The sequence below is a fragment of the Egretta garzetta genome, unplaced genomic scaffold (assembly GCF_000687185.1).
Source record: "Egretta garzetta isolate BGI_Z169 unplaced genomic scaffold, ASM68718v1 scaffold206, whole genome shotgun sequence".
In the NCBI taxonomy this organism is placed as follows: domain Eukaryota; kingdom Metazoa; phylum Chordata; class Aves; order Pelecaniformes; family Ardeidae; genus Egretta; species Egretta garzetta.
Window position 1 is genome coordinate 2564549 of NW_009259984.1, and position 13195 is coordinate 2577743.

The 13195-nt window shown below is 40.3% G+C and overlaps 1 protein-coding gene across 1 annotated transcript in view; it reads left to right on the forward strand.

Moving 5' to 3' along the window:
* LOC104127816 (alpha-1-antitrypsin-like) overlaps positions 1 to 7457 on the forward strand; it is an 8359-nt gene extending 902 nt beyond the window's left edge. Inside the window, exons 2-4 of the mRNA XM_009640522.2 lie at positions 2790 to 3060; positions 5941 to 6088; positions 7269 to 7457. Of these exons, the coding sequence (XP_009638817.2) occupies positions 2790 to 3060; positions 5941 to 6088; positions 7269 to 7457 (608 nt within the window). The remainder of the gene's footprint in view (positions 1 to 2789; positions 3061 to 5940; positions 6089 to 7268) is intronic.
* Positions 7458 to 13195: the final 5738 nt, after the last annotated feature.

The following is a 13195-nucleotide window of genomic DNA, read 5'->3' on the forward strand; positions in this document are numbered from 1 at the left end:
AGGTTTAGAGGCATAGTTTTTCAACTTTTTTTTTTTTGATTTGCAGATTCTAATATTTCCCAGCGAAGCGATGGGCCCACCAGTATCAAATACAAGCCTAATGACAATAAGCTTGCTTTTCTTAGTTGACTTGTGCCGTCTGCTTAGATACAGTCTACAGGTCTTCCCAGAGCTTTTCAGAGTTCTGATCTAATGAGAAGAGGAGGAGCAAGGCTATAAGGCTCAATCAGCAGCCTACTAACAGATATTGCATCTTTCAAAACTTCTCTCTTACTCATTTTATTGTAGGCTGAAAACAAAGCAATTGTACTCAGAAAAATTATATTCTGTAACTTATCTAAGAATATCATTAAGCTTTTAAACTGAAACAGAGATGATGTATTAGAAATGCTATTCTTTTAAAAGAAATGCTATTTTTTTAAAACTGTTAACCAGGATGCTTCCACTCTCCTCCCCAATATGAGGCTTCCCCCAAAAGTAATTCAAAACCCTACTTTTGTTTTGTTTTCATCTGTGTCTCTGCTCCTTGTGTTAAACTCTGAAGATTTTGCCACAGCAAAATGAAGCTGTAGTCTCAAATAATGTTTTCAAGATAGGCTTTTATTTACCATCAAGCGTGTCTTTCAAAACAGGAAAAAAAAAAAAGTTGATTTTTCTTTTACTGAAAGGTGTTTGAAGAAGGAGCAATTAATTTAATAGCACAATGTGGACAAAAGCCTGAGAAACCTTGTATTAAAGATGACTTTGTATTACAAATTGTTTTACATGTTCTAAAAATAAGGTTGGTTTTTTTTTCTAAATTATATGTTCATTCTTATTACTGAAATGATTTCCCAGCCTCTCCAAAGATGGTGGAGATTCAGTTTTAGCTTATCAGTTTTAAAGAAAATAGATTAAAGAATAGCATTAATAGCAATAATAAGGATTTTAACCTTGAAATTGAGAGTAGGTTAATGCCAATTGATCTAGAGGCTGGGATTAATCTGGAGAGGATCTCTCAAGCTCAGGTACCTTTTTAACCAGTCTATACTTCTAGGCACTTGCCCACTCTGCGCATTACAACCTTCCTTGCACAGTACTGGTGACTCTCCTTCCTTCCCCTTTTTTGTGGTGTAGCCTAGTGTAGAAGTCCTTCCCTAAGGACAAAAGTCTGGCAATATTTTCCTGGCTCTCAGCCATCAGGCATGTTATTCCACTATGGTACACCGATCCCTTATCATGCCCTAGCTGAGCTGGTCACCACAAAGTGTCATACTTTGAGGTTCATTTTTCCACTTGAACACTGTGAAGCATTTGAGAAAGGTGCTATCCCTCGAAGTTAGCCTCCCAAGAGAGAAGAGAGTATAGGAATAAGAGTTCCTCTGAAACAGGAGGAAAGGATTAGTGAATAACATCTCTGCCTAATCTGTGTGCTAAATCCTAACGTCCTACTCAATTTTTAATCAAGCAAAGTTCTTTTTGAAATCAGTGTGTGTTTTCCCTGAGTTGAGCATTAGATAAAGGTTGTTTGAATGTTTCAGGACCTGTGTCATTTGTGTTTCTGTGATTCATTCTGCTTTTTTTTTCCTTAAGCATATCAAAGAAGAAGTCCTGCATGTTATATATCTGATGGTAGAAGAAGTCACTGTTAATGAAGAAACATAAAAGTAGCAACTTTTCCCATCTTCAGAGTATTGGCAGTTGTCAATTCATGTTTTCAGAGCCCAAGGCATGCACTAACCAAGTCTCATTTCACTCTTCCAAATACTAAATAAGTGTTGTTTATGTCTATTTCACAGATGGTGGAAACAGCAGATGATAATTATTTCATTTGTGCCAAGCTGCCTACTAATCATTGTTCAAATGGAAGTCAGAAGTCAAAAGGGTTTCATGGTTTTCTTGGTGGCACTTATTTTACTTAGCATTGTTGCTCTACTTTTGCCCACTAAATTTGATAAAAAATTAGTTTTGATCTAGAAGACAAAATTTTCTACCGAGCAACACCTCTTTCTTTAAAAAACAAAACACAAACCACACCACCTCCCCCAACTTTTCCCCCTTTTTTTAATCTGCTCAGTCTCTGAAATGGATGAGGTAGATAGCTGGAATTTGGCTTAGAAATTCCTCTCCACTGAGGATAAGAATATTTCAGAGTTTCAGTGTAGACAGTTCGTTTTATTATGACTAAGTGAGGAGCCTTTGGGAATTTAATACTGTGAGTGTGACAGCACAAATGGTTTCTGTTGTTATTTTGGTTTTGTTTGATTTTTAACCCAGCAGTCTGGTAGAGTTAAGTTCTTCGTGACTCTATTGGTCATAAAGTAAAGCAGCATATAAACCCCTTCTCTCTGCAAGTAATCTGAATCCATTCCCTTCTCTAGAGAATTCATCCCCCATGTCACACTTCACAAGTCTATTTTGGTGTGGTAATAAGGCAAGGAGAGAATCTTTCTTCTTCTGAGCTCTCACTTAAAGGCTGCATCATATGAGGGATTTATTAGGCTCCTTAAAACTGTTGTCATGGAGGAAAAGTGCATACTAGAACACTTGGTATTTCATCTAAATGAAGGATATTGCGGCCTGCTGTAAGATCCACGGGAAGCTTTTACATCACATTCTACCTACTATGTGTTGCTATTGAATTATTCTGAGTATTCAGTAAGACCAAGTATTCATTGCAAACTGTTTTGTCTTTGAAGTTGATCCAGCTGTACCAGTTTCTGTCGTCTATGAATGTGTCCTCTGGTTATATGTCCTATGGTTTCATATCCTCAAAATATCCTGTAACTCTGTCTCTCTTATGTTTCAAGCTGAATGGGAAAAACCTTTCGATCCAAAGTACACTAAAAAGAGCAAATTCTTTGTGGATGGGACCAAGACTGTTGAAGTCCCGATGATGTTTGGAACGGGCCTGTTCAAGCATGGCTATGATGAACAGCTGTCTTCCACTGTGGTGCAAATGGATTACAAAGGAGGTGCTTCAGCATTTTTTGTTCTGCCTGATCCAGGAAAAATGAGAAAGCTGGAGAAAAGATTGTCTTGTGAACGTATATCAAGGTGGAGGACATTAGTCTCAAAAAGGTAAAATTCTGTGGTTCTTCATTCAGATGGTAGGCAAGGAGACACACCAGCTTCAATCTGCTGGGCTATGATACAGAATCACGGTACTATTTTTAGTTTTATTTTAATCTACAGAAGAAATCCCACTGACCAAAGTTGAAACCTGGCTCTCTGGTGTCCCTGTGTTTTCACATGTAGTACTGCATGAAGTGAAAACCTTCACAGCTTTAGGACTTTTGCCATTTCCACATTTTGTTTCCCATCTTTAATTCTCCTTAGTCCCCAGTTTTCTGTCTTAAGACCTCTTCTTACTTTTCTGGGGGAGGTCTTCTGTCTTCTATATACAAGTAAATTCTTGCAACTTTCCTTCAGCCTTTTTTCTTGTCTCTTGCTTCCTTTCTGCCTATTACAGTTACTAATAATCGCACATTTAATGCTGAAATGACAACTTTCATTTGGCAATTGTGAGGACAAAGCTTAATGATAAGGGTAGAGAGTGGCTAGCACAGCACAGAGCCACTATATTCAGGCTCTCTGAAGACTTAGGAAGGCAAAACTGGAATAAGCTGCACTTGCTTCAAGGTAACTTTGAGACTAGAAGGCAGAAAGATTATATGCTTTCTAAAAAAACCTTTAAACTCTTTCTGTTTACTGTCACATGTAGTAGTAGCATTTGACAGGAGAAAATACGTGTACAAGCATAGGCCCAACATAGTTACAGAATCAAGAACTTGAGTTCATTTATGAATCTGATGTGTCGTGTTAGAGACTTTCGCACATACACATTTGAAAATCATATTTCAGATTATAATTCTCAAGACAAAAATTATATCCTAATACAGAAAACCAAACCCAGTGTCATGCTTTTAAATCTGATTCATTGCTAAATCTTATCAAAATAATCTAAAATTTTCTTCATTTAAAAAAAAAAAACCAAAACAGAAAAAAGTATGTAATTCTCTGTGCATCTTCACACTTTTGAAACTGCTGGGAGCAACTATGTGGTTTGTGACTAAAACCACTATAGGACAAATAAGATGGTGAATCAAGTTGCTTATGAATAATTTTTGTCAAAGAAATAAAATTGCCTTTAAAATTGGCAAGAAAGACACTGGGTACAATTGGGGGGATTTATATTTCCTCTCTCCAACCTCTCCCCCTTCCCCAAGATGGAATAATCTACCTAAAAGCCATGAATGGGAGATGTAAATCTTATATTATATAAAGGCATCACTGTCAAAGATGAGCTCATTTCATTTTTCATCATGACAGTTGTCTCCTGCAAACTAAGGACACAAACTCCTCTTTTTCCCTCTAGTTTTCAAAGCAACTGATTGCCGTTGCTATTATTTGGAGTCTCTGGGACGTCTTAATAAATGGGTTTGAAATGATTTATTGATTGGATGTGAAATGATTTAGGGACTTTGGGCAAGCCATGTTTGCCCCTGTTTCTCTGTCTGCAAACTGACGTTGACACAAGTTGCAGGAGCACTGTGAGGAACATTTTTCATTACTGTTGGCTGCTGAACAGGGGATAGTGCTAAAGTATTGCCAGTACAGGCAGCTGAGAGCTATTTAATGGCTGAACTGCAGAGAAAACATCACTTTCTCTTCTGGAAAGTGTATCCCAGTGCTTCCTGCCCGGTCGCATTGTTGCTGTATGCCTACGGCTTTCCCTTTCCTGCATGTTGAAAGCAAGTGGGGGCTTGTGAATGAGTGTCTTTATGTAATAGCAAGGCAGGTGATTCAATTATAGTTGCATCCTCACTTAAGACAGCAATCAGCACAGTCAGAAATTAGGCAGAAGTAAGAGATCAGCAACCTGTTATCAATCCACTAGCACTCTCATTTTTGGGTATCAGCCAGACTCGGCATTAGATGCTGTGCTACGCTGGAGGCATGGGCCCTTTCTTTCCCACTTGTCCACTGGATGACTTGCTCTTTGGCCAGCTTCCTGAAGTGCACCACATCTCCCTGACCTGGAACCCTGGACAGTTGTTCTGGTTTCTCACCAGGAAACAGTACCTATTGTCACCATTATCACTAATCTCTGTCTCATTATGCTGCTTCTAGTTGTAAATGTTGGTTTTAACCTTTGAAGAGGAATTATTAAATCCTCACTAAAAGAGTGAGGAAGAAATGAGTCAGAAATATGGAGCTTTAATTAATTTATGGGATGCAGCAAACTAGTCACTTTCCAAAAAAACCATATTAATAAATCGGACACTGGACTTGACTTGAAAAAAAAATTATCTATTGATTAACTATATTCCATCAATGTGCTTTTGGTTTTAACTTTGTCATCCATGCAATCACCACGTATTGTCTTGCTCTTTAAGTATATCTTTCTGTTTTCTCTGTCCTGACTTATATGATAAACACACAAGGTCAACTTCTTTTCTTTTTTTCAAAAGTAACTGGAGAACTTGGATGTGTTGGATTTTTTGTGCCCAGCCTGAGACACCTAAAAGAATCACTTTTTGACAAGGTGAATCCTCTGGATCCTCAGTAATGGGGCATGATGAAGGTGCTTCCAGCAGAATGCACAAAATATCACTAACTTCTGAAAATGTTAGATGAAGATCCTTAGGGAGGCACAGCCGCACTGTTGTGCTGAGTGGTCACTGGGTCAATCTTCCTGTTCATGTATTGGCTTACTGCAGACTGTGAGCCAGCAATCTACAACCCTATCCTTTCAACCAGCCTTCCAACACCGTTATAAACCTTCTTTTCTTCTCCCCAAGTTAATGTCACTATACATCTCCAAAGTAGGCTAGAGAGAGCCTGCAAGCAAAAGGTCTTTGGGGAGAAAGCAGAATGAGTTTGTCTCCCAGGAGTCTGTGTTATACTGTGATATCTGATCAAAAGTGTCACCATATTCTTGCATTTTTTTTCTGGCAGCTCAGCAAATTTGTATCTTCCAAAATTCACTCTTTATGGGACATATAACCTAAAAGATATCTTATATAAAATGGGTATCGTGGATGTATTTACTGATAAGGCTGACCTCTCCGGGATCACTGGGCAGCCCCAGCACAGAATTTCCCAGGTAAGTCATACCGCTTTTTGTTTTATGGGCCCATGGTTACTGATAATTACATCACTTTACAACTATTTGTGATGCGAAACTCACGTAAAGAGGCTTTGCTTCACATGAAAAGGCAGATGTTGGCATACGGAGTATTTCGCCCATGTTACTTGCTTTGTCAGTACAATTCAGTTGGAGCAGGTTACAAGTCTGTAATTTTTTAATCTAGGAGGCCTTTTTGATCTGTGTGGGGCAACCTTATAAAACAGATGTGACCAAATCATTGTCTGTCCACACCTTGGTACCCTCCTGCAGCGTGTTGTTACAGTCATTATGTTGCTGCTTCTGTTTGTGTCTACCTTCTTTAGCCTGCCTATGGGCAAGTAGGGAGCTGTAGGAGGTATCGCTGCTTGTGTTTTATGGAGGGGAGGGGAGAGGGAAAAACACTGCTTGCTTTTAAACTGTTTGGGGGAAAGGAAAATACAGTTATTAGAAACATTTGGCTTCAAGCCTATGAGCAATGACTCTCATTAGTGCCGGGCCCAGGCAAATGCTACAGATGGGTCATAACTTCAATAGAAGTACAGTTTAAAGGTGACAATCAGTGCAAATGTCTAATATGATCAAAACAACTGCTCTCATGACCTCAGGTGGAAGTTTGTGAATTAGGGTCTGTGAATGTCTTGATTTTGCAAGGTAAAACTTACATGTTTCTCTGTTCTAGCCATCCATTTCTGGCCCTTCTCCTTTGCTCCCATTTTCCCCAACAGGTTAAGGAATGTGGGAAACATAATTTTAGGATGCTATTCATTGTACTAATCTGCATGTTAATTCTTCAACTATATGGATTTTTAATAGACAGTTAAATACGGTCTTGCTCTCTTAACCTTTAGTCTAGCTCCACAGATCTGCACGAGTGGGAGACGTGAATAAGAAAAGAAACAAAGCAAATGTTTTCACTAGCAGGGACATGCCCCTTCACTGGGGATGATCTTTTCCTATCTGCAGTTAGGAAATCCATGCTGCATGTAACTTGCTGATTTTTTTTCCAACATTGCCATCTTTATGTAGTGGACTGATACCTGTCTATCTGATGCTTGTTTTTTTACCAATAACTTCTCCAGGCACTTTTCGCTCAAGTTCTTATTTAGGTGAGTAGTTTTGTACCCCCCTGACTTGTAACGTGTCTTTTTCTACACAGGCTATTCATAAGGCTGTGGTAAAGGTGGATGAGACTGGCACCGAAGCAGCAGCTGCAACAGGCATGGAAATAGTGCCCATGGCCGTTCCACCTGAAATTGCATTTAACAGGCCCTTCTTAGGGATCATAACTTTGGAGGAAAATATACTCTTCATGGGAAAAATTGTGAACCCTCTGCAAAAAGATTAAGTTGATGTACATATTAGGTATGCGGTAATCACCACTGTTAAATCAAGTGTTTGACCTGATGAGTACGGCATGGCTACAGAGGACTCTCCACTTCTTAACTGATGTTATTCACTGTTTTTTGTAGATGAGACTCTTCAGCAATTTAAGTTGTCATAGTTGCATGTTTGTTTGGGCCTTGTTTTTTTTTTTATTTTTAATTTTTTTTTAAAGAAGGCTGTATTCAGGCAGAACTGTCATTAGATCTGGGACAAAATAGGCCTGTGTGATACTGACAGCATCTTCTAGCAGGGAAGATGAGGAGCACGTGGGTGGAGAGGGTTGTGTAATCCTGCTTCTTCCCTCACAGCTGCCTTCTCACCCTTTTTTTGTGTTGACTGGCAAATGGGTACAAGTTACGGCACTTTACTACTTGTGCCCATTTTCCTACCATGAAGTTCATATCTAGCATAGATCTTAACATGCATAATGCTTACTACCTTGCATAGTACCATTGTTGTCCAGTGAGTCTATTACATCCTTTGTCTTTCAGCTGTTGTCCCAGCTAGGCTGCTGCAAAGGGGTCACAAAGAAGGTGTGTTTCTCCCCTGCAGATATATACTGGCCTGCCCACTGTTTCTGTGAGAGTTTATAGTCCAGACTCATTCCAGGGCAAACGTTAGAGGGTCTAAGAAACGGGTCTAAGAAAAGAGGGAGATCAGGCAGCATCCTGGAGCAGACCTTGGTGAATTAGACATACAGCTCAGAGCAGCCAGAAAGCTATTTCTAACCTATGCCTGCACCTGAACCAGCTTCTACAAGTCCCTAAGGGGCAGGTAACACAAGCCATCTCCCCCTGGTGCCAGTGCCTGTACCATTACTGCCTGGCCCTGCGAGAGTACCCACGGTAGTAAGCACCATTCCAGTACTGTTTGTGGGATCAAGCACCCTACCAGTAACACCTATACCCCATCAGTGACACTTGCTGTGTCTCTTGACGTAACCCCTTCTGTTCCCAGACTGTCCAGTAATACAACATTGGTACTCTTTTTCTCGTCTGCTTCATGGTTAGTATAGCCACAATATTATAAAGATCTGTTTTCACTATTAAGTTACACAATACTGAAAGTCACATGCTTATTTATTTTTTCTTGTTTACTTTCCTAGCTATTTCTTCTTCTATTTTTCACAACGTCTATCATGATTTTATTTCTTTGCTCGTGGTATATATCTGATCTCTGGTTGCAGGAGGGGTAAATTATTGACTAAAATGGGTTAGTCTGTTAATAGGTATTAAGCATTAAGACCAGTCTTTGTACAGCCTTGAAATATGCAGACAAATGTACTATGGTAGAAGAACAACAATGAATAAACATGACATTAAAAAGTTTCTAATTTTGCTATTTTATTTCTGTAATTCAGAGTTGAGACCTAAGTATTGTTCAAGCAGGTTTTTTTGACCGATGTCAACAGACAGTTACTAATATATTGCTCATATATTTTAGATCAGCAGGGTAATGCCAGTAATGAGCTTCAGAAAGCCCTCTACTTTTGGCCTGAGCAGTAAATTGCTGTTCAGCACATAGTGGGTTATCTGTGTCAAGAGAACTTTTGGGGAATTGGGCATTGCTTGATTCACAGATGTTTATTTCAAAGGCTATAGATAGCGTGCTGATTCTACTCTATCAAGGGTATAGCTTTGTGCGTGTCTCTCAACTCTCTTCTAAAAAGCTCTCTCTTGACTCCCTCTAATAGCTATGCTACCAGTCTTGGCACGTGTTTTGAGCTGTGGTTCCTGTTATTCCATAAAGAAAATAGGGGCAATCTAGATCATACTTTTTTAATAGATTGTGACAGGAAAATAAGAAAAAATATTAGAAGCGATCAGCTTTTTGTAGAGGAACCCACTTCCACAGTGAAGAAAAACTCATCTGTGTGGCATTCAAATCAGGCAATAAGGAAGAAGGAATATAGTACTTCCCTAACTGAAAACTAGATGTACTTAATTTGTTTTCATTTGTCTTTGATTACTTCCCTGGATCCATAACAAACCTTGATAGCAGGTACTTTTCTACAGGTTCTTACAGATCTTTGTAATTTATATGGATCTAGAAGCACTGAAGATCTTGCTAGGTCACAAAGAGTTTTCTGACATAATCAGATCTTTCAGCTTGCTTTCCTATAAAAACACATAGCAATGCATTTGGGTGTAAATCCAAAAAGCCTAACTTAAAAAAAAATAAAAATTGACATATTTAAACAGTAAATTAGAATTATGAGGGAAAACTTCAGAAAATGGAAATCATGATGAAATAAGGCAATGCTCCCCGCCAAAAAGAACAACCATTAAATCTGAAACTGTAATGAGGAAGGACAAGGACAACTTTGAGCAAAAAAACTTGCAGAAGTCATAGCATGTAATAATATATTCTTTTTCAAAGAACTACCGATAGAAGAGATTTTAGGAAAAAAAATCAAAGAGAAAGTAAAAAAAAATTGCCAGGACTGTTTAGTATGTATGGGAGAGCTCTTAGCTGTCTCAGGAAGAAAAATGTTAAGCTTTCCACCGTGCTGCATCAGTTAGACTGGTCTCTGTACCAGAGTAATAGTAAGTGACAAATGTGACATAAGTTTTTAAAAAAAGATGCAAGTGAGCATGCAGTGAATTACAGAACAGTCCAACTTTGGTATTTTGGAAACCGTGGAATTTGTAGTTGTACGGATAAGTATGACAAAATATGGAGGAACTAACATGACTCTCATAGAATCATACAATTGTTTGGGTTGGAAAAGACCTTTAATCATCAAGTCCAACAATTAACCTAATGCTGACAAGGCCACCACTAAACCATGTCCCTAAGCGCCACATCTACACATCTCTTAAATACCTCCAGGGATGGGACTCAATCACTTCCCTGGGCAGCCCATTCCAGAGCCTGACAACCCTTTCGGTGAATACATTTATCCTAATATCCAATCTAAACCTCCCCTGGTGCAACTTGAGGCCATTTCCTCTTGTCCTATCGCTTGTTACTTGGCAGAAGAGACCGACCCCCACCTCACTACAACCTCCTTTCAGGTAGCTGTAGAGAGTGATAAGGTCTCTCCTCAGCCTCCTCTTCTCCAGGCTGAACAACCCCAGTTCCCTCAGCCACTGCTCATAAGCCTTGTGCTCCAGACCCCTCACCAGCTTCATTGCCCTTCTCTGGACACGCTGAGCACCTCAATGTCCTTCTTGTAGTGAGGGGCCCGAAACAGAACACAGTATTCAAGGTACAGGCAGCCTCACCAGTGCCAAGTACAGGGGACTATCACTTCCCTGCTCCTGCTGGCCATGCCATTTCTGATACAAGCCAGGATGCTATTGACCTTCTTGGCCACTTGGGCACACTGCTGGCTCATATTCAGCTGACTGTTGACCAATACCCCCAGGTCCTTTTCCACCATGCAGCTCTCCAGCCTCTCTTCCCCAAGCCTGTAGCATTGCATGGGGTTGTTGTGACCCCAGTGCAGGACCTGGCACTTGGCCTTCTTGAACCTCATACAATTGGTCTTGGCCCATTGATCCAGCCTGTCCAGATCCCTATGTAGAACTTTCCTACCCTCAGGCAGATCAACACTCCTGCCTCAGCAAACTTGCTGAGGGTGCACTCAATCCCCGCATCCAGGTCGTTGACAAAGACATTAAACAGAACTGGCCCCAGAACTGAGCCCTGGGGAACACCACTTTTGACCGGCCACCAACTGGATTTAACTCCATTCAGCACCACCCTTTGGGCCCGGCTATCCAGCCAGTTTTCTACCCAGCAAAGAGTACACCTGTCCGTGCCATGGCAGCCAGTTTCTCAAGCAGAATGCTGTGGGAAACGGTGTCAAAGGCTTTACTAAAGTCCAGGTAGATAACATCCACAGCCTTTCCCTCATCCACTAAGCGGGTCACCTTGTCATAGAAGGATATCAGGTTGGTCAAGCAGGACCTGCTTTTCATAATAAACCCATGCTGACTGGGCCTCATCACCTGGTTGTCCTGTACATGCCACATGATGGTGCTCAGGAGGATCTGCTCCGTACCCTTCCCTGGAACCAAGGTCAGAACAACAGCCCTGTAGTTCCCCAAATCCTCCTTCCAGCACTTCTGGCAGACGAGTGCTAACCTCCAGTCAACTGGTACCTCCCTGGTCAGCCAGGACTGCTGATAAATGACGGAAAGTGGCTTGGTGAGCACTTCCACCAGCTCCCTCAGTACCCTTGGGTGGATCCCATCTGTCCCCATAGACTTGTGTGTGTCTAAGTGGTATTGTAGGTCATTGTCCATCTCCCCTTGGATTATGGGAGCTTCATTCTGCTCCCTGTCCCCGTCTTCCAGCTCAGGGGGCTGGGTATCCAGAGAACAACTGGTCTTACTATTAAAGACCGAGGCAAAGAATACATTAAGTACCTCAGCTTTTTCCTCATCCTTTGTCACTATATTTCCCCCTGAATCCAACAAAGGATGGAGATTGTCCCTAGCCCTCCTTTTGTTCCTCATGCATTTATAGTAACATTTTTATTGTCTTCTACAGCAGTAGCCAGAATAATTTACCAAAGGATTCTTTGAAAAGGTTAAATGTGTGTGTATTACAATGGTTTTATTGATATATGTCACATATTTCAGAAAAAATATAAGATTCTTCAACAAAAGGTCTCAAAAAAATCCTAAACCGATAGGGAGGGAAGACCCTTTATAAGTAGTAAGTTCAGACATGTTATTCAGAGAAGTCAGAGATCATGTGGGACTTTAATGAACTGTGAGGTGCCAAATTTTGCTGGTGGTCCCACCTTGTTCATGGGTAAGGATCTCATGGTATTCAGTGACTGGCTGATAAAATGGCAGAGGGAAATCACTGCCAAGAAACAGAAAGCAAAGAATACAATGAAAGAAACCCTTGTTTTATATATGGTGTGGTGGTCTCTTAAGTTAGGCATTGCCACTCAGGATAGAGATTTTGCGGTGATGCTGGATAGGCCACTGAATATGTAATCTCCATGTTCAGTCCTGGTGAAGAAGGAAACCAAGCAGTGTGAGATATGAAGAAAGGAAGAGAGAGAAAGGAAACATCAGCGTGCCCCTGTGCCATGGTATGCCCACACTGTACACTGTGAGCAGCACTGGATACTGAACTAGGTGAACCTTTAGTCTAAGCTAAGGGTGGCAATTTTATCTGTTTTATAGGATAATGCTATCTGTACATATACTGTATATCTGTGGGCTCAACTCAGAGCCAAAGCCTAAGTGTTTATTTCCTTTTGGTATGCCCAAGGGTATCTAAGACAACAGTTAAGAGCATTTTTATTTCCTCAGTTAACAGCAACACTCCTACCAGCTCAGTGTTTCAGTAGGCAATAACTGAAAAAGCCGGCTTATATGATTCAGTAGTTTAGGAGCATTCTTTATAAAAAAAGAAGTGAAGGGGTTTTGGGGTAGTTTACAAGGGTCTTTTTATCACCTCTTTGAATGCTTGAAGTGGGTGAATTTACATTTGTCTTCTTACTTGCAGTTTTGGTCTTTTTACAATCATTGATCATACTTTTTACAATCACATGAATGTCTTGCTATTTAACAGTGTACCTTCACAAAGACTCTAGCCAGATCATCTCTCTTATTTAATGTTTCTGGGTTTTGTTCTTTTATTGCTCCATCAAATAAATTTTTTTTTTTAATGGGAATATCTCATTACTATGAGCAGAGGTAACTTTTCTGATACCTCCTGCTTAGAACCCAA